Here is a 26,959-nt window from a genome sequence, read left to right as displayed (position 1 = left end):
AAGCTGAAACTACCACCTCTCCAAAAACGAAGGAAACATCAGAGGCTGACTATGTTCTACAAAGTGGTTGAGGGATTGTTGCCGGCTATCGATCCAACTGATTATTTTATACAAGAGATCAGAAACAAACGCCATGTCAAGGCAAAAAACGTTAGTGACTTTCAATACACCAACATCGTAGAACGACAGAAACCAAAAAGCAGATCATATTAATTGATTGACTGCAAAACAGATGATCAGAAAGAACTCTTTTTTTTCGAAAACAATAGTGCAGTGGAGCCATCTGGACGAGGTTATTGAATGCCAAAAGACAGTTGAAGGTTTCACGGCTGCCCTCCAACGTACGGTTGGACTAACCAACCAGCTCTCCTTCCAATGCGCATATATCCGGGATCGGATCCTGCACTGTGTAACATACGGATACAGATACATAGAAATAAATATTGATAGGCCTAGATATGTTTACCTTTTTTCCTTAAATATTTTAAATTTTATCCGTGTACAGTGAATCTAATTTTTTAGAGTAATTTGTGGAAAACTTTTAGTGCATACTATATAAAAGTTTGAATTAACTCCCGTCTGGATAATATCCGTTGAGGAGGTGTTCCATAATTGGAAGGATAGAAGAAGAAGAAGAATTGCAAGTAGCATAAATCTACTCGTGTCTCTCTCCTGTCTTTGGTGATGCTCCAGAAAATATGACCTCAAAAATCTTTGGCAGCTATTCTGTGGTGAGACTAACCTGCACACATGCAGCTCTTATATGATCATAATCATACATATAGCCGGGAACATATATATTTGGGTTAGATTTAATACTGTTCCAAGATATAATGTAAGGTTCATCATTTCAAAGACACTTCACTACTCTGTCTCTGTGTGGACTGTTCAGACTTGTGCAGTTTGGAAAGTTTTTTAAGACCTGGCATCCACTAGATATATATAATCTTAATGTATATTATAGTGTTATCAAATCGTACAGTTTCGTCTAACCAGTTACTCGTATAATCGTTCGACCGATCAACCGGTAGTTTAAGTTGATGTTTGAAGGTCTTATTTGTTGTACCCTACAAATGTACGCATTTATAATAGGATGAATTGGTAGTTTGATATTATAAGGCTTGTCTGTGAGAATTCCTTGACTTTTAATAATCCAATACACCGTATCTATTATGGCGTTTGTAATAACTTCAGATTTAAAAATAAAAAACCTTCTTGATTTAATTGAATTGAAAATGTCGGAAAACGATGAATCTTTCATTTTCTCTAGATGTCTCAGAAAATAATGTTGAGTGTTTAGAAATAATTAAGTCTGTTACTCCTACCATCAACTATACATTAAGTACCACACGTTGATTTGCATGTCACAATTTTTGGTTGGTATTTTGTTAATATTATGACAAAGCATTGCACAATGGAGGTTGCGCATTCAGATGTAGGTACAAAATGTGTACGCAATATTAGATCAAAATGAAATAATGAAATAAATCGTGAAATTTATTTGGACTACTGATTTAAAGTACTGTAACATTAACATGATTAAGTGTTGTAAAAAATATGTTTACTAATTATGTTTACTTAATTAAGATCTCGCTCCAAGCTGATCTAGTTAAGTTGTTTTTGTTCTAATTAATTTTATGTTTTTTTGGGTTGACAATAGCAATCAATATACTGTCTTATTGATCTGTCAAATTACAATGTAATTACCACGATGATAATTTTGAAATAGAACCAAATTATTTAATGATTTCATTACACATTTATATAAAATCTATTCAAATTGAAAAAAAGGCCGGTTAACCGTTTAGTCATGTTAGTGTTTTTGGTATTTGGTCCTTCCGATGGTTAACAGTTGACAACACTAGTATATTGTATATATCAGAGAGATGAAATCTTTTTTGGATTCACACTACCAAATCTGTACCAGGTCAAACCCAGGATAATTAACCCAAATTAATTACCACACAGTTCACACTCAATTAAAAATTAACCAAGTTTGGGATTGTCCCTCTTAACAAAAATAGATATGTAAGTTCCAAAACTGTAACCTGCATCTATCCACTAAACATGTACATGTACATTTTTAGGGAAAGACGGCTGCAAGCCGTCAATCCCCAATGGGGTTGACCAGAGTGACATCCCCTCACATCATTCATTTTGCTTTTATAGTGTAGAAAACCCTCCAACAATCTTACTGAGATTGATGAGAAGGAAACACACAAATGAATAGATTACTTTTCTACATTGGTTAGAGGTATAGGGGAGGGTTGAGATCTCACAAACATGTTTAACCCGCCACATTTTTGCGCCTGTCCCAAGTCAGGAGCCTCTGACCTTTGTTAGTCTTGTATTATTTTAATTTTAGTTTCTTGTGTACATTTTGGAAATTAGTATGGCGTTCATTATCACTGAACTAATATATATATTTGCTTAGGGGCCAGCTGAAGGACGCCTCCGGGTGCGGGAATTTCTCGCTACATTGAAGACCTGTTGGTGACCTTCTGCTGTTGTTTTTTTCTATGGTCAGGTTGTTGTCTCTTTGGCACATTCCCCATTTCCATTCTCAATTTTATTGACTTTAAACACTTTTCTGAACATTTCCCTTCTGTTTCTAGCGAAATTATCATATTTTGAGCTCTCATTTACACTATTTACGTTTCTTTTACAATCCTGAAAAATCAGTATGACGAGATGTTCTAAATATATCCAACCTACATTATATTTTATAATGACGTCATTGTTGGAATGCCACACTATGCAGAAGCAGGGATATCCTTCACTGGTTATTTAAATCATTCTCAGAGTTCTTGCACTAATTATAAATTGGTATTTGTTAAATTGTAATAATTATGTTTGATGTAGATGATTCAAACATCAACATGCAATACTTTAATTTGTAGGTCAACAACTTTCAAAGTAAACAAAGTTCGTGGAGATACAATGTACATGAGATTGGGGAGAGAAACGATTTTTTTCATTTTTTCTGTAAAATTCGGTTATGTGAATCTTCCTCCAAATCAGAAGCACCTCAATTGATGAGTAATTATCCACTAAAATAAAACTTAAAATGTGACATCAGTCTTCACGCCGAGTGGCAGCCCAGGCAGCCCAGGCTGGTAAAATTGGTCCCGGGCCTGTAAAAATGAGACCTACATGTACAGGCCAACAGAATCTAACTAAAAAAATTTAAAAATTGAGCTGTGGGCCTGTAGATTTAGCAGTTCAGCGTGAAGACTGTGACATTTAGTATATGATTAGTAGTCTTCCATTAAAACTAAATTGTGTGTACCAACATGACCAACAAATAAATCATTGTAATGGTATAAAAAAATTTTTTTTTAAATATTGCATTTTATTACTTATACTTACTTACTGCCCTTGTACGCCATTGGTGTTTTATAGTTAAAACCAATTTATTCATGAAATTTACAAATATTTCAAAATGTAGGATCTGGAAACATGAAGCTTCACACAGTTTACATCAATTATATTGTTTTTTATTAGTACCTGTATCCCTGTGATGAGAGTTGTAACTGGGAACTTTATCAATGAAAATTTAAAACTGAATGGATTTTTCAGTCCTAACTTTCTTAAGAAAAAAATTAAAAATCTTAGAGTACTGTCTCAAAAAATGGAAAATGGCCTAGCCTGCAGTTCTGTGGTACACAATTGAAATTTCAGAAAACATTGTAGTTGTTGTTAAATGACAGAATTCAGTTGAATTTTACATAATTAGCTATCAACTTTAATCAAATGTTTAGATTTAGAAGATGCAGATCTCTTCCATTGGTCCAAATTGAATCCTAAACTAACTAAAAGAAATTAGAATAAACAACAATTGACTTCAATATTGTCAACCTTTCTACATATTCTAGCTGTTCTTTTTTTCATTCTTTATATGAAGACTATCAAAAGATACCCCCCCCCAAAAAAAAAAAAAGAAAAAAAAAAAGAAACAAGGGCCATCTTTCCCCTCAGAGCTATTCAGCTCTTTGATTTTTCATCACAGTAGCATTATTTCAAACTCTTTTACCACACTGCTAATCGACAGCTTCAGAGGAATTCCACATCAACCACTTTCTGTGTTTTCAAATATCATCACTCTATTCAAATTGCATCCATTTTACCCCCAAAAAGCATTAGAAAACTTATAGGGATTCTTAGACTGCATGAACAATTTGAATTCTCATCATTTGTCATTATGCAGATCTTTCAACATAGCTAAGTACACTAATTCCCTTACTGCCGCTGTTTTAATATGGTTATATTTCGGGTGCTAGAAATTATGGTAGCTGGATGTCTGTGACGTCACATGTCAAAATATGACATAATTCAATATGTGAGACCGAGGTCATTAACCTGAGTTTACCCCTCATCATGAGGGGTAATTTTAATCTGGGTTCATATTAAGTTAAATGTTCAACTATACATGCTACATATATACATTTCTTTAGACTTTTATGCAAAATTTGGCATCCATAAAATACAACTTTCAAACCATGAAAAACAAATGAATCCATATAGCATGTGTAGTAACCCTGGCAATGTATGAAGCGACAACAAATAGTAAACCTCTATTTACTTTAGATCTCAGGATAAAGTGGGAAACTTACAGGCATTCTTAAAATACAACTTTCGTTCAAACCTTGAAAAACAAATGAATCCATGTAGTAACCCTGGCAATGTATGAAGCGACAACAAATTGTACACCTCTATTTACTTTAGATCTCAGGATTATGTGGGAAAGCATACTTATAGGCAAATTATAACTGAAGTTAAATATTTTACAGCCAAAATCAAAGGTAAAACTTGTAATGTTGCTTACACCTAGTAATACAATATTGTAGTTCTGATTGGGTAGTTGTTAGGGGACATTAATGTAGAGATGTGTGTATGCAATTTTGGAGGTCATGGAGGTTGTTTTTATTAAAAAAAATACCTGCAGGTGAAACTCATAAAACTGTATGCTTTATTGAGGAAGTCTTTATTTAAAACTTGTTGTTACTTCAATATTTTTTTTATTTTGCAGAAGGTGGTCAAATGTGTAAGGAATTACAGTTCAAAACAGGAATTAAATGTAAGTTTGTCATATTTTTTTTTTCGGACTGTCAAATATATCAATGAGGTTCAATTGGAGATTATTTAACCAATGGATAGAAGTTTATATATCAATGTATCAAAAATGTTCATTTTCTTGTAAAAATCATGTTCTGATCTTTATTTAATTATTATAATTTGATCCCATGTGTTTAACATCTAATTAAGATGTCACTTTACCATGTTTACCAATTATACAAATGAATGGGTTAGGACTTTTCTCTGAAATATTTAGTAAGGGTAGAAATTTTCACAAGAATCAATATATAAATAGGGGGATTAAACCCCAGCAAGATGTCTGTACCCAGATGTGTATTTTGAGACCCTCTCAAATAATGGCAAGGTAAAGTATGCAGATGTTTATGGTAACATGGTAACTGTCCTCATAATGTTACTCTACATGCTCTATTATTCCTAATTCTCAATTACTGTTTTAGTGTAAATGTTTTACCCTATTATCTATAAAAAGCACAAATATTATTTATTTCTTAAACATAAAACATAAATCTTTTCATATTGCATTTCTACATTAGTTTTTGGAAAATGACGCAGTCATTGTTCCATTACTGGCGACCTGAACTTCATTACATTTCTCTGCCTACTGCGCTTGGTTTCGTATTTACTATTTTCTATACAAACTGGAATTTGCTTGTGTTATCATTATGCATGAGAGGTCATTGTGTAGTAATCAGCCAGGAACCAGTTTACAAACTAACTGGTTTCTGCTTGTATTCCACTACACTCGAACAAAGTGTTGTAGTTTGGCGGGAACCAGTTTAGAATTTGTAAACTACAAAACGTAATCGGTTATTGTTCATTCCGTTTTGGTGTTTCATACCGACTTTTATGGTTTGAATAAGCTTAAGACCCTTCAAACATTAATGTGATAGGTATATTAAAGACTGTTTTACAAAAGGATGGAACTGTTTTGCTTTCAAAGTCGTACTATAGTGATATCTGTTATGTACGGATTTCCACTCTCACCGGTTAATTTCTTCTTTTACACGTGCTTTTGAAACTTCCTGTTTAAACAGCGCCTTTAAACATCGCAAGTTTTAAAATTGTTTTTTGAGTGAATTTAACTTATTTTAACAATCATGAAGCGTTCCAGAATCATTTTCAAGCAGTTTCTTCTTCTCTTTGATGATGGAAAATAGGTTTTTCTCAAGAAAATACCGCAAACGATCGCAGAGGAATTGAAACGTACAAGTCAAGTCGGCACCTGGTTAAATTGGCATCTAGTCAAATCGGCACCTATTTGACGTCAATTCGGCATCCAATAATATTTGTTATAATATTTTCTATTCAATTAATTAATAACTGTTACCAAGTACATAGTAAATATGTTGTTGTGTATTTAGGTAAACAACGAAACCAAAGTGAAATTATGTTGTTGTGTATAAAGGTAAACAACGAAGCCCTTACCCAAGCTGTTGTTTTTACAATTAGACAATTATAAAATTAAATGGAAAACTATGAGTCCCTTTCAATAAATCAAACTTTCATGCCAAATAATAAGCAAGTTTAAGGTGTTTTTTTCAGTAAAGTTTAAAAAGCATTAAACAAACAATCCTGTAAAATGCTCAACTGGTTTAAATAATGCATAAAAATATCCAATATCTCATGTATTAGTCCAAATAATTATGACGTCTGGCAAGGCTATTTTATTTTTTTTCTGTGATGTCTTCCTACGAAGTTCGTAGGAAGGCGTCCCAGAAAAAAATTAACATAGCCTTGCGGTCATAGAAAGCTGTCCCAGAATAAAATTAAAAAAGCCTTGCCAGACGTAATAATTATATACTACTCATATATATATCATTAAAAATACACCAAAAAAGTCATTAAGTTGAGAAAAATAAATATATACAAAATGTACATGAACACCCAAAAATGTGAAAGTTAGTATTTAACTCTTTTTGCTTAAATACTGAAAAAAATTCTGGCAACCCCTTACTTATTTTTACTCTTTTTGCTTAAAATACTGATAAAATTTATATTTAACATGGGTAAAGAATTGACTATATCAGGTGTCGATTTAACCAGGTGCTGATTTGTCCAGTTGCCAATTTAACCAGGTGCCGGTTTGACTAGAATTCTTTGACAATTGTTTGAAATTACCTGAGTTTCATTAGACCTTTGATAACAGTAACAAAAAGATTATTTACTTAATATTTTGTGGGAGAAAGGGGTTCAGACTATGTGGTATCAGGTCTGTTCGCGCCCAATACACTTTCGCACCCTACACGTTCGCACCTCGCACGTTCGCACCCAAGGTCCGTTTGCACTCTACTCATTCGCGCCCAATTTTAATTCAAATTCAAGTTGAATAATTGAAAAATCATGATTGTTGTTTTAAATTGCTTTGGTGTAAATACTGAATGTATTTATAGCTTGGTATGATTAAAACATTGAAGATTTTAAAGGAAAAACACAAAAGATAATTGTTTTTAACAGCTTGGTCCCTTTGATCTGAAACAACGAAACAATAAAATATAGGAACCAAAATATAGCAATCCACTATTATAACCAAAACATGATAAAATCTATTCAACACACAGAAAAAAACATAGTCAGAATCTCACTTCATTTTGAAGGAAGTCAATGAAACAAAGTTATAGCAATACACTAACCAAAACATGATTAAGAGTTTTTCAACACAAAATAAAACGTTGACAAAATACCACTTTATTTAGAAAGGATTATTATATTTTTTAACAATACGCTATCTAAAACATAATTAAGATTTATTCAACACTAAAAAAAATGCTGTCTCACTTTATTTTGAGACAATGACAACAATTATACTTATAAGAAAACACTTGCTTACAGAGTTATTAAACACAAAACCAATTAAGATTGGGTGCGAACATGTAGGGTGTGAAAATGAAAGGGGCGAACATGAGTGGGCGCGAACGGACCCGGATTCAGACTATGTACCAGTGAGAAATATACAAGCCTTTCTACGGTATTTATTTGTACAATTCAGGTAGTCTTGACCTATTCATTTGTCTTAAAAAACAGCCAGTTGTCACCTTCACTTCACACACACACACATATACGAATATCAATTATATGCTTATGAGACATGTTGCATTGTTAAACTAATTACGGTATGTGAAAATCAAGACTTGCATAAAAACTATCCCAATATTAGAGACAGTGGCGTCATTTTTCTTCAGAGCTTTCAGCTCTTTGATTAAACAAAAGCCAACCAAAATAATGTGTTTTCAAATATTATTGTAAAAATTAATGTTCTTGAAGAGCCTGCTCAACAATTTTAGAAATTGCCTTAAAAATGAATAATAATATGGAGAATTTTGTGGCAGAAGGTATATTTAACAGATAGGTTTGTAATTTGTTTTGAAACTTTATTTTTCTTATCTCAGGAAGTGGTGATTGCCAGTGCAGTACGAACACCTATTGGATCTTTTCTCAGTTCTTTAGCAGAAGTACCTGCCACTCGTCTGGGATCTATTGCTATCAAAGAATCTATAAATAGAGCAGGTATGAATCCATTGTGATATATTCCACATTTAGATAATAGTACAAATTAATGGCGGTTAACCATGGTTTCAGACAAATTTCATATAGAATGAGATCAGATATGTTGTATAAATATGATTTGGTTGAAGATGAACAACATATTACTATTAGTTGTCCTGCATACATACATGTATGAATGATTGTAGAGAGATATTTTTGAAAAAGACTAACAAGAGGCAAAGTTGTATAGGACCTTTATAGGGACTCAAGGATCAGGTGTTTTTAAGCTCCAGATTTTCAGGATTGACCCTTTCGGGATACGGGAATTCTTTTTTCAAATTTCCGGATGTCAGGATTTAGATTTATTTTAATTTGGGACCTCGGGATTTCGCGTTTTTAAGCTTGGGATTTTGGGATCAGGACCCCTCTCCTCCCCCAAACAATATACTTGATAACGATGATTATTGTAACTGATTAAATGGTTCTGATTCCTCCTGGAATAAACAGATAAAGTGTTGTTGAAAGCTGAAACAAGAAATTATATATTTTCAGGAATTAAACCAGAAGATGTTAATGAAGTTTATATGGGCAATGTCTGTACGGCATCAGAAGGTCAAGCTCCATGTAGACAGGCAACCTTAGGGGCAGGTAATGATATTGATATCTGGGCAATGTCTGTACAGCATCAGAAGGTCAAGCTCCATGTAGACAGGCAACCTTAGGGGCAGGTAATGATATTGATATCTCGGCAATGTCTGTACAGCATCAGAAGGTCAAGCTCCATGTAGGCAGGCAACCCTAGGGGCAGGTAATGATATTGATATCTGGGCAATGTCTGTACAGCATCAGAAGGTCAAGCTCCATGTAAGCAGGCAACCTTAGGGGCAGGTAATGATATTGATATCTGGACAATGTCTGTACAGCATCAGAAGGTCAAGCTCCATGTAAGCAGGCAACCTTAGGGGCAGGTAATGATATTGATATCTGGGCAATGTCTGTACAGCATCAGAAGGTCAAGCTCCATGTAGGCAGGCAACCCTAGGGGCAGGTAATGATATTGATATCTGGGCAATGTCTGTACAGCATCAGAAGGTCAAGCTCCATGTAGGCAGGCAACCCTAGGGGCAGGTATTGATATTGATATCTGGGCAATGTCTGTACAGCATCAGAAGGTCAAGCTCCATGTAGGCAGGCAACCCTAGGGGCAGGTTATGATATTGATATCTGGGCAATGTCTGTACAGCATCAGAAGGTCAAGCTCCATATAGGCAGGCAACCCTAGAGGCAGGTAATGATATTGATATCTGGGCAATGTCTGTACAGCATCAGAAGGTCAAGCTCCATGTAGGCAGGCAACCCTAGGGGCAGGTAATGATATTGATATCTGGGCAATGTCTGTACAGCATCAGAAGGTCAAGCTCCATGTAGGCAGGCAACCCTAGGGGCAGGTAATGATATTGATATCTGGGCAATGTCTACAACATCAGAAGGTCAAGCTCCATGTAGGCAGGCAACCTTAGGGGCAGGTAATGATATTGATATCTGGGCAATGTCTGTACAGCATCAGAAGGTCAAGCTCCATGTAGGCAGGCAACCTTAGGGGCAGGTAATGATATTGATATCTGGGAAATGTCTGTACAGCATCAGAAGGTCAAGCTCCATGTAAGCAGGCAACCTTAGGGGCAGGTAATGATATTGATATCTGGGCAATGTCTGTACAGCATCAATAGGTCAAGCTCCATGTAGGCAGGCAACCTTAGGGGCAGGTACCTAATGATATTAATATCTGGGCAATGTATGAACAGCATCAGAAGGTCAATTTCCATGTAGGCAGGCAACTTAGGAGCAGGTAATCATATTAATATCTGGGCAATGTCTACATTATCAGAAGGTCCAGCTCCATGTAGGTAGGCAACCTTAGGGGCAGGTAATGATATGAATATGTGATAGTAGAAGACTTTATGAACAGGTGATCACATACTTTCTATCTTGGATAACTTTAGGATCATGTACTGACATATCTAGTCTAAACTATAAAATGAAATTGTGTGTCTGCAGGTAATAGTTTGTTTCATCTTGATTACCCTGATCAATACATGCATTAGAAAGAACCTTGAATAATAAACAAAATGAATATTTGCATTTTGGGCCTTCTTTTAACTTATGAGTCTATATTCTTCAGGGTTAGAGTTTATTTATGGTTAGAGTTATTTTAGTAAGTTTTGGTTTAAGGGTTAGGGCTAGTCTAAGGTAACTCAGAGTTCTCAAAAGGTGGTGGTCCGAGGGATTTGAGTCATTTGACCACCAAAATTTTCAAAGGACAGACACAATTTTGTGTATTTTGTAATAAAAAAAGTAGTGGGGACCAGCAGTTTTTCTTTAGGATCTACCAGATCTAAAAAGATTTGGAAAAACTCTGAAGGTTTAGGTTTTGGGCTATGTTTAGTTTAGTATATTTCTATAAGGTTTAGGACCACTCAAGTAAAAGAAGGCATCATAAAGAGTGTATAAACATTAAAAGTTCTTTAATAGAATACAAACAAGATAACAGAATTATCTTAAATATTTGACAACAGTGGAAAACTACTGCAACTACCGAAAACTACCAACAATTATGTCATCAATTTAATACAAATAAAGGTCTGGTTTTATTGTAGGTTTGCCCATCACCACACCAACGACGACTGTAAATAAAGTTTGTGCCTCTGGGATGAAGTCTATAATGATGGCAGCACAATCACTAATGTGTGGACACCAGGTATAGAGGTTTAAAGGGTATAGTTTTGATGCAATTCAATTGAGAAAACTAACGGTCTAATTTTTGACAAAAAAATTTACAAAACATTAATATGAAAGACATGAACGATGTCTTGGGACAGGCACATAAAGAATGTGGGGCGGGGTTAAACATGTTTGTGAGTGTTCAACCCTCTCCTAACCTGGGACTGTGGTGTAACAGCACAACATAAAAACAAACTACAAAAGTCAGTTGAAAAAGGCTTAACTCTTCAGGTCGATACAAAGAAAAACATCAAACAAAAACTAAGACAGAATGTGGCTGGGTATATATCTGTTCCAAACCGTATGAGTATTTGGACTGTACGCGTACGGTCTGGACTGTATACGTACTTTTTCAAAATATGCATACAGTTAGACTGTACGCGTACAGTCTGACTAATATTAAGAAGTTGGTCAAGTTTATTAGATCAACAAAACTTAGATCTCAAATTAATATAAAAAGTTCAATAGTAATTGAAATAAAAACTTTTAATATGATAAAATTCTATTTAAAAAAAAATCACGCTTATTTAATCTATTAACCTGTATTTCATGTATTTAGCATGTCAGTAATTCATTAATTGTAGACCAGTATGCTCATTGAAATTGAAGTTATCGGAAGTAAACATAGAGTGGGAGGACAATAGTTTTAGAATATTTAGGAATTTTACAAAAAAATGCATATGCAAAGGAACATGCATGAACAAAACATGTTAAAATAAACAAATATTTAAGTTCAATTGTTCGCTTCTTCACTCTATCCATCTAACTGTAATAATAACAATTTGTATAACTAGAAATATAGATTTTGATAAATGTTTGTTTAAATTTAACCCATATGATCCCAAAACATGTATGGTCAGCTGTACCGTACGTGTATACTCATACAGTCTGACCCTACGAGTATATGTATACGGTCCGGACGGTCCAAATACTCAGTCATATGGTCTGGAACATATCCATCCCCCAAGTGTTCAGTTATCTAATTCTTTATCTTTGTCTTTAATTCTTAAATAAAATTCAGCATTGCTTAAATATGGACCTCAAAGACCTGTGTAAAAATGTAACAGTAATTTAAATATTACAGTTCACTAAAAAATAGAATATCATTGGAGTTGACAATTTTGTATACTGGATGAAAATGATGAATAGCCAATAACCTTTTGTAAAGTAAAATATCAGGATAAATGTGTTAATGTTACCTTGTTTCTTCTTATTATTTTAGGAAGTTATGATAGCAGGAGGGATGGAGAGTATGTCAAATGTCCCGTACTACATGTCCAGGGGACAAACACCTTACGGCAAAGTAGAACTCAGGGTATGTCACAAAATTGAAAACTGTGGATTCATTATTAAAATGGTTCCAATTTTCGTGGAATTCATGTATAGGTCGACCATGACTTTTAATGTTATATACGAAACTTGTATGTAGATATTCACTAAACAAGGAAATCACATAGCAATGAAAAAACAACTTTTCCTCAGTCCATGATAATTGGTCAGTGCTCCAGCTAGAAATCAAAAGGGGCAGGGTGCAAGTAGAGGGCAGGGCACTTTTTCTATGAAAGGAAAAGGCACAGCTCAATTCTTTTGTCAACGTTTCTGTGGGTATCACAGTTCACATTTTTTTTAGCTCACCTGGCCTGAAGGGAAGTGAGTTTTCTCATCACTTGGCGTCCCTTGTCGTCAGTTGTCGTTAACTTTTATAAAAATCTTCTCCTCTGAAACTACTGGGTCAAATTTAACCAAACTTGTCCACAGTCATCATTGGGCTATCTAGTTTTGTAAATGTGTCCAGTGAATAGACCAACCAACCAAGATAGCCATCGTGGCTAAAAATAGAATATAGGGGTAAAATATAGATTTTGAAACCAAAGCATTTAGAGCAAATCTGACATTGGATAAATTGTTTATGAGGTCAACATTTACCTGCTATACAATTTTCAGATGAATCAGACAACTTGTTAGGTTGCTGCCCCTGAATTGTTAATTTTAAGGAAATTTGCTGTTTTTGGTTTTTATCTTGAATATAACTGTAGAAAGAGATAAACTGTAAAGTAAGATCCAGAGGCGGATTTAGGGGGGGGGGGGCGAGGGGGCCCTGGCCCCCCTTTTTGGGGTGTGACTGAATCGGGCCCCCTCTTAGGTCAGTCAGTAGGCCCCCATTTATGAAAATTTCTGGATCCGCCACTGAGGTCTACAAATAAGTCAAAATGACAAAAATGGTCTGTTGACCCCTTAAGGAGGTATTGCCCTTTATGGTCAATTTTTAACAATTTTTCATAAATTTTTGTAATCTTTTACAGAAATCTTCTCGTCTGAAACTACTGAGATAAATATAACCAAACTTGTCCTCAATCATCATTAGGGTATCTAGTTAAAAATGTGTCTGATGACCCCACTTGCGAACCAAGATGGCTGACATGGCTAAAAAAAAATGTACATAGGAAAAATGCAGTCTTTGGTTCATATCTCTGAAACCAAATATTTAAAGCAAATCTGACTTGGTTGAAATTGTTCATTAGGTTAGGGTCTATCTGCCCTAAAATTTTGAGACCATTCAGGCAACGTGTTGTTGGGTTGCTTCCCCTGAATTGGTAATTTTAAGAAAATTTTGCAGCTTTTGGTTATTATCTTGAATATTATTATAGATAAAGATAAACTGTAAACAGCAATGATGTACAGCAAAGTAAGACCTTAAAATAAGTCAAAATGACTAAAATGGTCAATTGACCCCTTAAAAGGTTATTTCCCTTTATGGTCAATTTTCATAAATTTTGTAAATTTCTACTAAATATTTTCAACTGTAACTACTGGGCGAAGTTCATTATAGACAGAGATAATTGTCAGCAGCAAGAATTTCAGTAAAGTAAGATCTTCAAACACATCACCATCACCAAAACACAATTTTATAATGAATCCATCTGTGTCCTTTGTTAAATATGCACATAGACCAAGGTGAGCGACACAGGCTCTTTAATAGAGTCTCTAGTTTTACTGTATATGTTGTTAATGAAGATGCATAAGTTGTTGTTTTGATTATTATTCTATAAAATTTGCATTAGAAAATGTTATTCATACGACATGTTTGTAAAACATGTCAATACACATTCATAAATAACATCACTATAAACCAATAGAGGCAAAACAAAGTTTCTATTCTATTATTGTTTTGTAGACACAAAGTCTTCATTGTTATATAGTCGAGGAGGTTGACAGGAACTTAGAGCCCTTATATATGGATCTAAAACCATTTAGCTAGAAAAGCCTCATAACTTTCACTGAAAAATAGTGGTTATATCACTGGTATTGGCTGAACTTTACATATAAATTAAGTCAACTAAGTCATGATTGTATACATAATGCTAGTGTTGTCAATTAAACATTAGAAGGGCCTATTATCTAATACTAACAACATTAACCAGTTAATCACATCTTTTTCAATTCTAATAGAATTGAATGAATATATATTGAGGTCATATGAGACCATGGTTTTTATTGAGCTTAGAGAGGTAAGAAACCAAACATTACTCATTTTATCTATAAAAAAAAGTTTACTTCTGAGAAAATGCTGTTGAAACTCTGAAATAGCCCATGGTAAATTCTGTTTCTAGAAACAACAGGTTCAGTATGTAATTTATATTTTGTTATTTCAGGATGGGATTGTCTTTGATGGTTTAACAGATGCTTATGATCACATTCACATGGTAAATATTGATAACTTTTGTGAAAATCATATAACTACATATGTTGGTTTTGTTTTATCATTCATTCTCTAAAAAAATTGTGAATGTAAAATCTCAGTCTGACAGTTGAAGGTTAATCTTAAATTTGACATATTTGCAAAACAATGCTATGAATTTAGTATTATTTAGGAAACAATGCCATTACATTAAGATTGTTAAGGAACAAGTACCATGTCAGCCTTTTAAAAGAATTATGATAAGTGTTAGTAAAATGATCTTATGAAAGACAAATTTATGGTGCAGTCGGGGGTATCCCCATACTCAAGATATTTGACTTTTCTTTGTTAATATCATAAAACCAATTATTGAATAATATTGTGCGAACAAATTTATAACAATACTTTATTTTCATGAAATCCTCTTTATGTATGGTTTCACCCTTAAGATTTTATGTGATATGTGCCCAAATTAGGGAAACCCTTGGAAACAAACAGACTGCCAAGGGCAAAATAAAATTTATTTCATATTATTATTTTTTTTACTTAAAATGAAACCAGTTTTATCTAGGGGGCGCTCATATTCGCCAGGGACACAATTTCGCCGTTTTATAATTTTGAGGCGTAAAAACTTTAAAGGATGGGTGAAATGGAAGAAATATTCCGGTCAATTATATTATTATAACAAATATGATTATTTTTTAAACTAAGACAAAATTTCGGCTGTTACCCCTCAAAGGACCGAAAAACAGACAATGATTTTTGGCCATTTTTGTAATAAAAATATGATTTGAAAGAAGTATTTCTTAGTAATTCTTTGACTGATTGCTCTAAATTTCAGTTCTTTTACACCTTTGAAATGTCTGCTATTCATCTATAATGACATTGATTTGATAAATACTGTTTAAAGCTGCAGTTATTTGGTTTTAAATAGATGTGTAAAAACAGAGAATATGTGTCCCCCTTTTGACAAAATATCAGAAAATTTCAAATAGCCTTTAATGGAACGTTTTAGATAAAAAAAAAATCATAGAAACATATTTTCTAGCTATGAATATTTTGATTTTGATGTTATCTTGATTCTTCATATAGAAATATCAGTATACTTCAAAAACATCAAGACCTAAACATAAACTGCAGAAAACATGGAAAGTTATGGCGAAAATGAGCACCCCACTCTATGATGTATTTTTTTATTTATGGAAAATGGCTGGCTATGGTTAATTATGGGATACATATTATAAATTTTTGATTTCACATATCAATTTTAATCTTTTTTTGTTCCATTGGAAGACTAAAACAATGACAAGAATGATTCTATTTGTGTTACATTGCGGACATGATGATGTATCACTGGCTGCACGGACACAAGGAATTCCACTGAATAGACTATTTGTTTTAATAGGGAGTATGTGCTGAGAATACGGCAAAGAAATATAAAATATCTCGTGAAGAGCAGGATGAGTATGCTATCAGGAGTTACAAGCTGAGTCAGCAGGCGGCAGCTAGTGGCTTGTTTGGGAAAGAGATTACACCAGTAGAAATAACAAGAAAGAGAGGTTAGTGAATCACTTCAGTACACAGGCAAATTTTGTTCACACAAATTTCACACGAGATTCACCTAAAACGAGCATATACATGAAACTCACAAAAATTTCATTGAATCTGATTTTAAAGTCACATGAATTGAATTTGTCTGTGTAGTGTAAATGCAGAAGTGTCTGTGTTCATTCCTTAGTGCCATTGCTGAACAACGGACAAAAACACTACTACAGGGTTGTTAACAACCTAGACTACCCGACCCATGCAGTTCTTGTACGGAGGGGGGGGGGGGGTTAAAAACTACTGCATCTTTCTGACTCATCATCAACATTTTTTTATTCCAGGAGATCCTGTTGTTATCACAGAAGATGAAGAGTACAAAAAGGTCAACTTTGATAAATTTAAAACCCTCAGGACAGTATTTCAGAAAGATGGTTTGTATTATAATCCTTCTGAAGAGTGTTCAATTATCACAAATGTAAAAGAATTTTTTTTTAAACGAATGAATACTAATTACAGAAGATTGGCATTTCAGGTCAAATAGAAACCAAACATTATAATAAAGACAAGATTTTTTTTTCAAGCTCTAAATTATTATTTCTTTTTATTATGTATGAGATCGAAATAAACAGTAATGTAGTTGAAGAGAGTTGTTAACATTCATTTTGATTTGACAGTCCAAAATATCTGTTTCACTGTCTTAACTGCATTTAGCCAATAAAACTGCATTTGTGACCATAAAAATACCAGTTGACGGCAGCAACTCTCCAACAACATTACTGTTATTCCTTAAATGTAAATAAATGACAATCCAGGACCACAAGGTAATAGAGCGAAGAAAGTTTTAGTATGAAAAAAGCTATTTAATTTTTACTTTCTGATGTTCAGTAAATGTTTGTTAGATATTCTTGATTTCTTGCAATTAAAGTGGTAGAATAGTCACATACCAATGATGACTGATATTGTGATTTTTATGCCCCACCTACTATAGTAGAGGGGCATTATGTTTTCTGGTCTGTGTGTCTGTTCGTTCGTTCACATCAGTCCGTTCATCCGTTTGTATGTTTGTTTGTCTGTCCCGCTTCAGGTTAAAGTTTTTGGTCAAGGTAGTTTTTGATGAAGTTGAAGTCCTATCAACTTAAAACTCAGTACACATGTTCCCTATGATATAATCTTTCTAATTTTAATGTCAAATTAGATTTCCCCTATGTAACTTTCCACTGAACATAGAAAATGATAAGGTGAGTTGGGCATCCATGTACTGGGAACACATTCTTGTTTGTTATTTTTCAGGAACAGTAACTGCTGCAAATGCCAGTACCTTGAATGATGGTGCTGCCGCCCTGGTGTTGATGACAGCTAGTGCTGCAAAGAGGTTGAATGTGACACCACTGGCTAAAATCATTGGTAAGAATTATAAGAAGTGGTTGGTTTGAAGTAACACAATGTAACTGTTTAAAATAATAAAATAAACTCTTTTAAGACATTTGCATAGACGGTGAAATGCAGATAAGAAGATTTTGAAATTTTGGTAAGGAGTTCCGATTTAAGATCAGGAGGTTTATATCCTGTGTACATTTAAAATATGATAACGGATGAAAAATTTACAAACAATAACAATAGTTGTGCATAAGCTAATTTTTTCATACACTATCAAAATATGTTCACTAAAGCACTGTCTATATTACAATGACAATGACATTGTTATTAATAACTTTAGCATGGATCTTGAATCACTGAAGTAGTACAAACTGATTTGACTGTTTTTACTACAGTTGGTTGTGTACTGGTAACAGTTTATGTAGTTGTTTATCTTAACACTGCAGAGGCAGGGTATTGTCTTTAAGTCAAGGTTGTTCATGGTTTCAGTAACAGATTGCTGGTATTCAACTTTTATAAATCCTTGTCAAGTTCAATCAAACTTTTATCACTTGTTTATTAGCCTCATGCAAGGGTCAAAATCAATATTAAAATGTTATGTATTGACTGGTTTCACTGGATTAGTAAGAAAGAGCCTGGCTTTTTATGTCTTCAATAATTTGCGGAAAAACATGGGAAAATATGTATATGAATGCTACAGTGATCGTGATTTCTTTTTTTCCAGCTTTTGCTGACGCAGCCATTGCACCTATAGATTTCCCCACAGCACCTGCTTATGCTGTCCCTAAGGTAGGCAGAGTTATCTCCCTCTTATGCTTTTCCTAAGGTAAACAGAGTTATCTTCATTAATTTAATTTTGGATGTAACACGTCTTCTGATTGACTGACATAGTATTGTTTATCGGCTTATAGACATAATTTTGTCATGTAACCATGACGTCATCAATGTTTTTTCAAGGTTTACTCCTGTTGAAATGGAATTTTATAATTAAATTATAAGAAATGACTAACATTTTTCTGTCTATTCGAAATAACATAAAAAATGTGGTGCTACGGGGGTTGTTTAGTGCACACCACATTTTTCATGTTATTTCTTCATAGACAGAAAAAATATTACTGTTATTTCTTAATTATTTATAATTGAGACTTTTTCATGTGTTTTTCACATTTTGTTCCTAAGGTAGATAGAGTTTTTAATTTTCTTTTCTGTATAGCATCTGCTTAAGCTTTTTCTAAGGAAAATTAGAGTTATCTTTCCTGGATTTACACTTGTAGATTTCCCCATGTGTATAGCACTGGCTTACGCTGTTTTTACAGTAAACAGAGTTCTCTCCCTTGATTTACAATTTTGTAGATTGGTTACAGAATACAAATGAAAAGGTGAATACTTGAGAGCAGATATCCTTAATTAGCTATTTCAGAATCTTCAGGATTATGGTTAAATTTCATAGTTAGGATTCCAGAAATAAAAATAAGATATCACCATTTATTGAATTTCAATTGTTTATGTAGTTTTGAAATAACCAATCACAATGTTTTGGTGTATGCATTTGACTGAAACCATGACTTCACATGCATTCAAGCATAGCAGAAATTGGAAGAAATCTTCATTGAATATCAGTATTTTTATATATAATTATAAAATTGTAAGAAAATGTTTCTGAAAAATATTATATTAATCATACTTCAGTCTTATGAAAATTTGTAATAAATAAGGTCAATCTTTCTTGTAGGTATTAAAGCAAGCAGGTTTGACCAAAGATGAGATTGACATGTGGGAAATCAATGAAGCGTTTAGTAATGTTGTGCTTGCAAACGTTAAAGAATTAGGGTTAGATATGGACAAAGTTAACATCCATGGTGGTGCTGTTAGTATAGGTCACCCAATTGGGTAGGTATACAGTTTTCATATAACTGCAGAACCCAACAACTGATTTTTTATCACAATAGAATGTCACCATAAAAATCTAGAAAAGCAGATTGGACAGATCCATGCATTTTGCTTTTAAAGTATACATTTCCAGATTTTTGTTTAAGAAAATATAATTACAGAAATGTTCATGGTTCTTTGCACTAAACATTCTTTGTGCACTTGCTGTTATTTATGATTTTTTTTTTAAAGAATATCATTTATGTTATTCGTTTGCTGTCGTTTTGATGTATACCCCTCTTACATTTCCTTTAAACTTATACATAATATTTTACTCTATGCTTTGGTATATCAGTATTGAAAATATTCATATATTTTTTTAGAATGTCAGGAGCACGTATTACAGGTCACATGGTACACAACTTGTTACCAGGGAAATTTGGAATGGCAGCTATTTGTAACGGAGGGGGTGGAGCTTCAGCCATCTTGATACAGAGATTGTAGTGCAGAACAAAATAAACTGTGATATATTTATACATAAACAAATTATTTGATGTGAAATAAGCAAAATGGGAGCCATTTTGTGTTTTTGAATACATGTACACAAAATTAAAATCATTATCTGGAAAAAAATAATCTTTGATTTATTTATGAGGGGTACAGGTTGACTTTTGTGACTTTTGTGTGCCAAATCTTTTATTAATGAAATTTTGTACATGCATATAGAATTTTTCTTCCATACAAAATGGTACATTTTATATAATAAATAGGGCACTTACATGACTTAAATAAGATGTTATTTGAACTCTCACCGTTTTTATCAAATAAATTATAGAAAGATTTATTTTGTAATTATTTATATGAGAATAATTAAATTTTGGATGTAACCCGTCTTGTGATTGGCTGACAGTGTTTTGTTTATCAGCTCATGGACATTATTTTGTCATTTGACTGTGAAGTAATCAACCTATTTTCATGATTTACTCCGGTTTAAAATAAAGTTTTAAATTGAATTATAAAGGAATTACTTTTATTTTTTCTGTCTATTCGAAATAACATAAGAAATGTGGTGCACACTTTAAAATAACCCTCGTATTCAGTGTGCACCACATTTTTGATGTTATTTGTTCATAGACAGAAAAAATATTGCAGTCATTTCTTTTTTAGCTCACCTGGCCCGAAGGGCCAAGTGAGCTTTTCCCATCACTTTGCCTCCGTCATCGCCCGTCGTCGTCGTTAACTTTTACAAAAATCTTCTCCTCTGAAACTACTGGGCCAAATTAAACCAAACTTGGCCACAATCATCATTGGGGTATGTAGTTTAAAAAATGTGTCCGGTGACCCGGCCAACCAACCAAGATGGCCACCATGGCTAAAAATAGAACATAGGGGTAAATGCAGTTTTTGGCTTATAATTATAGAGCTAATCTGACAGGGGGTAAAATTGTTTATCAGGTAAAGATCTATCTGCCCTGAAATTTTCAGATGAATCGGACAACCCGTTGTTGGGTTGCTGCCCCTAAATTGGTAATTTTAAGGAAATTTTACTGTTTTTGGTTATTCTCTTGAATATTATTATAGATAGAGATAAACTGTAAACAGCAATAATGTTCAGCAAAGTAAGATTTACAAATAAGTCAACATGACCGAAATGGTCAGTTGACCCCTTTAGGAGTTATTGCCCTTTATAGTCAATTTTTAACCATTTTTCGTAAATCTTAGTAATCTTTTACAAAAATCTTCTCCTCTGAAACTACTGGGCCAAATTAATCCAAACTTGGCCACAATCATCATTGGGGTATCTAGTTTAAAAAATGTGTGGCGTGACCCTGCCAACCAACCAAGATGGCTGCCATGGCTAAAAATAGAACATAGGGGTAAAATGTAGATTTTGGCTTATAACTCTAAAACCAAAGCATTTAGAGCAAATCTTTTTTTTTTGCTTATTATCTTGAATATTATTATAGATAGAGATAAACTGTAAACAGCAATAATGTTCAGCAAAGTAAGATCTACAAATAAGTCAACATGACCAAAATTGTCAGTTTACCCCTTAAGGAGTTATTGCCCTTTATAGTCATTTTTTATAAATTTTTGTGTAAATTTTTATAAATTTTTAGAATATATTTTCCACTGTAATTACTGGGCCAAGTTCATTATAGATAGAGATAATTGTAGAAGAATGTCCAGTAAAGTAAGATCTACAAACACATCATGATCACCAAGATACAATTTTGTCATGAATTTATCTGTGTCCATTGTTTAATATGCACATAGACCAAGGTGAGCGACACAGGCTCTTGAGAGCCTCTAGTTAAATTCTGGATTTAAACGATTTTCCTGTATCAATACTGTAGTAATTGTTTTACATAATATCTATGAAGATGTAACAATATCATGAGTTATGTTGAATTACATTATTTCTCCTTTGAGTAACAGATAAGTAAAATGATGAAGGAACTCCAACAGGCCTTCCATGAAACAAGGATATGAAATTGAGAATGAAATAGGGGAATGTGTCAAAGAGACAACATCCCAGAGGCGGATTTAGGGGGGGCCCCCCCCTTTTGAGAAAAAAATTTGGTTGCTTATATAGGGAATCACTGAAGCATGACAAAATCGGGCCCCCTCTTATGCAGCCAGTGGGCCTCCACTTATGAAAATTTCTGGATCCGCCACTGCATCCCGACCAAAGAACACATAACAGCTGAAGGCCACCAATGGGTCTTCAATGCAGAGAGATACATGTAATATGTTCATATGTTGAAAATATAACCCTATGTTTCGCTTTACTTAAATATGTGGTCTGATAGGAATTTTAAAGGCGATAACAATGTCAAAACAATTCTTTAGCCTTTACAATCATGTTTGTGGCCAAGGGGGCATAACTCTGTTTTATAATTTGTAGAACTGATGACTGTAAAATTTCTGATCCCCAATTTGTTTGTCACTGTCTATGATTTTGGACATAAAGTTGTCAGATGGATCAGTTATGAAAGGAGTAATGAATGTAATGTTTGAAGTCAATGATAGTGCATTAGTGTATATACAGAATAACTGTACGTTGTCTCGCAATATAAATGTTATTTGTACAAGACTTAGAAACTGGTAGAAAGCAAGTCTGTGCCTAGCATTCCTACCTGTTCCGAGCCGAGTACAAATACAATTTATATTGCGAGACAATGAATGGTTATTCTTTATATACTGCAAATATCATAACTTTTCTAAATGAAATATTTAGGGAAAAAAACACCATGTTCTGATTTTTAGCGGACAATGTAAAATTTCTACGAACCTGTATGTTTTATTGACGTCTTAAATAAAACTATGGAAACGCATTGTCAACGTCATAAACAAGGTGATATACAGTCAGTGTCTATATCATATATGAATATACGGTCAATGCAATTTGACTGCTCAAATAGCACAGCTGCAGTATATATATTTATACCAATTTCAATTCAAATTGACTTACATTTACTCAAGACAAATCATAACTCTCATTGTGTACATGCGCAGTAACTTTCTTTAACATACTTTAAATATTAGATATTTAAAGAAAGTAGGAATATTCTTAAATTTTTAATTTTGTGCATTTTTATGCACTAGTTTTATTCTTCTGATGTTTTTCATATGAAATGAATATAAAGAGTTATCTCCCATGCACCAACAATTTTACCATTTTTTACAGTGCAAACATTCATTAAAATATAATTAAGTTTTACAAATTATTTCTACAATTACAGTTGAATATTTGAAAAAAAACATGCAAGTTTTACACATGTTTACAGAAACACAAAATTTTATTTCATTAAATTTAATGAAATAAAAAGATATTATAGTTGGTATGATTTCCAATACAAAATTTTCCATTTATATAATGAAGCAGATTGAAGCAACTATAGGTTTATGTAGAGTATTCAGCAATGAGAAAAACCCATACAGTAGAGTTGAAAAGTCTCTGACATTACAAAATTAGAATGAATTCAAACAAAAGAAAAGATTTATGAAGAAAAAAAAATGAAAATAAAGACCGTAACCAAAGATAACAACAGAATAACACGTGCTGACTTGGGACAATAATAATAATAATGATAATAATAATACTTCTTTATTTAAAGAGGGTTACACAGTTAACTATAAAGCTAATCTTCCCTGAGGCCCTCATGAAATACAATGAAATATAACAAACAATTACAAAATATCAAACAAACACACATACATGAATAATGAAATAAAAAATTGTTATGAAATATACAATACAATTTTCAAAACATGTAAAAGTTACATATTCATATATGACATATATAGTATTGCCATCAACAATGTCATAAGTTTGAGTAAGTGTGAGAAAATTATTATGCATATAAAATCGCACAGCTTCTTAATGTTCCAACAAGTAATTTTTTAAATCTTTTTTGAATGAGCTTGTACTTGAGGTTGATTTTTTCAGGGATAATGGTAAGTTATTCCATAAAATAGATCCTGGATATATAAAAGATTTCTTATACAGCTCTGTTTTTGCTTTTGGAACTTGTAAATTTTTGCAAGAGGCATTTCTCAAACAATATTGGTTTATGTCTGGCATTTCTTTAAATTTTTCTGTGAGATAAACAGGGGCTTCATTCTTAAGGCATTTCTGCATCAAAACAGATTTGTGCCGTGATTTTTTGTGGTATGAGATTCTGTTCTCTACTGTCATTCATCCAAGCTGTTTAAACAGTGGAGCTGATGATGAAAGTGGATCAGCATCTAAAATAAGTCTTGCAGCCCTTTTCTGCAATTTTATTATTCTGACTAGCTCATTTTTAGCACAACCACTCCAAATAATACAACAATAATCTATCAGTGGGAGAATATAACCATTATGAAATAATTTCATAGGCGGATCCAGGGGGGGGGGGCCCGGGCCCCCCCTTTCGTGGGAAAAAATTGGTTGATTATATAGGGAATCATTGAAGCAGGACTGGAGCCTCTTAGGTCAGTCAGCGGGCCCCCCCTTTAGGAAAAGTTCTGGATCCGCCACTGAATTTTCTTAGATCAATATTTAGAAATTTCTTGATTTTAGAGAGTAAATAAAGTCTAGATGATATAGATGAACATAAGTAATTAATATGGCCTGTCCAGGACAGATTAGAGTCAATTCTTACACCTAAAAGTTTTTCAATTGATGATTTTTGAAAAATATTATTCTCAATAGTTAGAACTGGGTCTGCTTGATTTGGACAGGCAAATTATAGAATGAGGCTTGGTTGATAATATTAGCAAGAGCTCAACTCTTCCTCTAACATGGGACAGTGGTGTTACAGCACTAAAATGCTATCTTCAAATCTGAGTGAAAATCTTTTAACTCATTAAAGTGAGGTTAAGTTTAAATGAACCATATTTGACAGACAGCACAGCATGATTTTATATCAGCAGGCTAATTACTTTTAACAAGCCATATGAAACTATTGTTTTATTAGTGCTGGTCTTGTTTTCAATGATTCCATTCTCATATTTGTTTACCTGTGACAGAGAGGTCTCAGTATACGAGACAAAGTGATTACTTTCAGGTGAATGTGTTAATTTTTTGTATAAAGCTTCATATTGCAGAAGATTTAGCATATGTCCCTTGTCTTTGACCTCATTCTCATGGTTCAGCGACTGCTTGGAAAGTTTTTTCTTTTGAAATACTCACTTATTTTTATCAATAGGATAACCATATTTGGTATATGTGTTTTTTACAAGGTCAACGTGATTGTCAAATAGGTTTCAATTGACCTCGACCTTATTTCATGGTTCAGTGGTCAAGGTTTACAAGTCTGTATCTCAGATACTGTAAATAATAGGTCAACTATATTTGGTGTACGGATGATTGTAAACTACGTTTAATTGGCTAGTTTCACCCTGACCTCATTTTCATGGTTCATTAGAAAAATGTTTTTCTGATTTGGTCCATTTGTCATATATTATAAGCAGTAGAGACCCTATATTGTATATGTCTGGCAGGTTTCAAATGAAAATGACATAATTTTTCATGGTTATTTTGTCAATGTTAAGCTCTCATGGTTTTGTCTGTTTATCCAATACTTTATGCAATAGGTTAACTATGTTTCATGTATGGAATGATAGTACTTAAGTTGTACATGTTTATCTGACCATGACCTCATTTTCATGATTCATTGATCAATGTTATAGTTTTGATGGTAATGTACTATAAGAATTAGATCAATTATTTGGTGTATGGAATGGTTCCCAACTTCTACACCTGATGATCTCACCTCTTATTAAATAAAATGCTTTGCTGAGTGCAGCCTGATACAGCTGCAGAGGTCAAACCTTGGAACAGTTGGGGCATGTTTGGACACAATATTCAAGCTTGATACTGTCTGATTTTTTTTAGGATTGTGATCATATTTTTGACATGATAAAGGTTTCCAACACAAAATAAATGTGGTCAAAGATCTAAACAAGGGTGCACACGCTGAAATGTCTCGCCTTCTTTCATTGATATTATGTTGATAGTCCTAAATATAAAGCTTCATTACAACTGTCACATAAACTTAACCAAGAAAACTAAACATTGACCAATGAACCATGAAAATGAGGTCAAGGTCTGATGAACCATGCCAGGCAGGCATGTACAGGTAACAATTCTTCCATACAACATATATAGTTTACCTTTTGCTGATAGTTTAAGCACAACAGACCAAAACACAAAAACTTAACACTGAGCAATGAACCGTGAAAATTAGGTCAAGGTCAAATAAAACCTGCACGACTGACATATAGATCATAAAATATTTCCATACACCAAATATAGTTGACCTATCGTAATTAGTATTAGAAAAAAAGACCAAAACTCAAAAAACTGAACTTTGACCACTGAACCATGAAAATGAGGTCAAGGACAGATGACACCTGCCAGCTAGACATGTACACCTTTCAATCATTCCATACATCAAATATTTTAGACCTATTGCATACAGTATAAGAACAGACCAAAACACAACCAGATGCTCCACAGGGCGTAGCTTTATACGACCGCAGAGGTTGAACCCTGAACGGTTGGGGCAAGTATGGACACAACATTCAAGCTGGATTCAGCTCTAAATTTGGATTGTGATTAAATAGTTGACACAGCAT

At 33.5% G+C, this 26,959-nt stretch overlaps 1 protein-coding gene across 4 annotated transcripts; it reads left to right on the top strand.

Annotated features, from left to right (window-relative positions):
* Positions 1–616: 616 nt before the first annotated feature.
* Positions 617–20,675, top strand: LOC143049707 (acetyl-CoA acetyltransferase A, mitochondrial-like). 4 transcript variants are annotated; one of them, XM_076223381.1, is made up of 14 exons: positions 749–805; positions 5,030–5,077; positions 8,484–8,601; positions 9,133–9,192; positions 9,993–10,028; positions 11,238–11,338; positions 12,584–12,676; positions 15,015–15,065; positions 16,446–16,599; positions 16,927–17,016; positions 17,876–17,989; positions 18,687–18,751; positions 19,695–19,852; positions 20,215–20,675. In XM_076223381.1, exons 1-14 carry the CDS (start codon positions 764–766, stop codon positions 20,333–20,335), a joined length of 1,251 nt encoding a protein of 416 aa, XP_076079496.1. In that variant the 5' UTR covers positions 749–763; the 3' UTR covers positions 20,336–20,675. The 4 variants fall into 4 exon arrangements, with proteins under 4 accessions (XP_076079497.1, XP_076079496.1, XP_076079495.1 ...); XM_076223380.1 differs by lacking the exon at positions 9,993–10,028 and adding an exon at positions 9,753–9,788; XM_076223382.1 differs by lacking the exons at positions 749–805; positions 9,993–10,028 and adding an exon at positions 617–731 and having other exon boundaries at positions 9,133–9,228.
* Positions 20,676–26,959: the final 6,284 nt, after the last annotated feature.

Source organism: Mytilus galloprovincialis, chromosome 10 (genome assembly GCF_965363235.1).
Source record: "Mytilus galloprovincialis chromosome 10, xbMytGall1.hap1.1, whole genome shotgun sequence".
NCBI classification, from domain to species: domain Eukaryota; kingdom Metazoa; phylum Mollusca; class Bivalvia; order Mytilida; family Mytilidae; genus Mytilus; species Mytilus galloprovincialis.
This window is presented reverse-complemented; position numbering and strand designations above follow the sequence as displayed.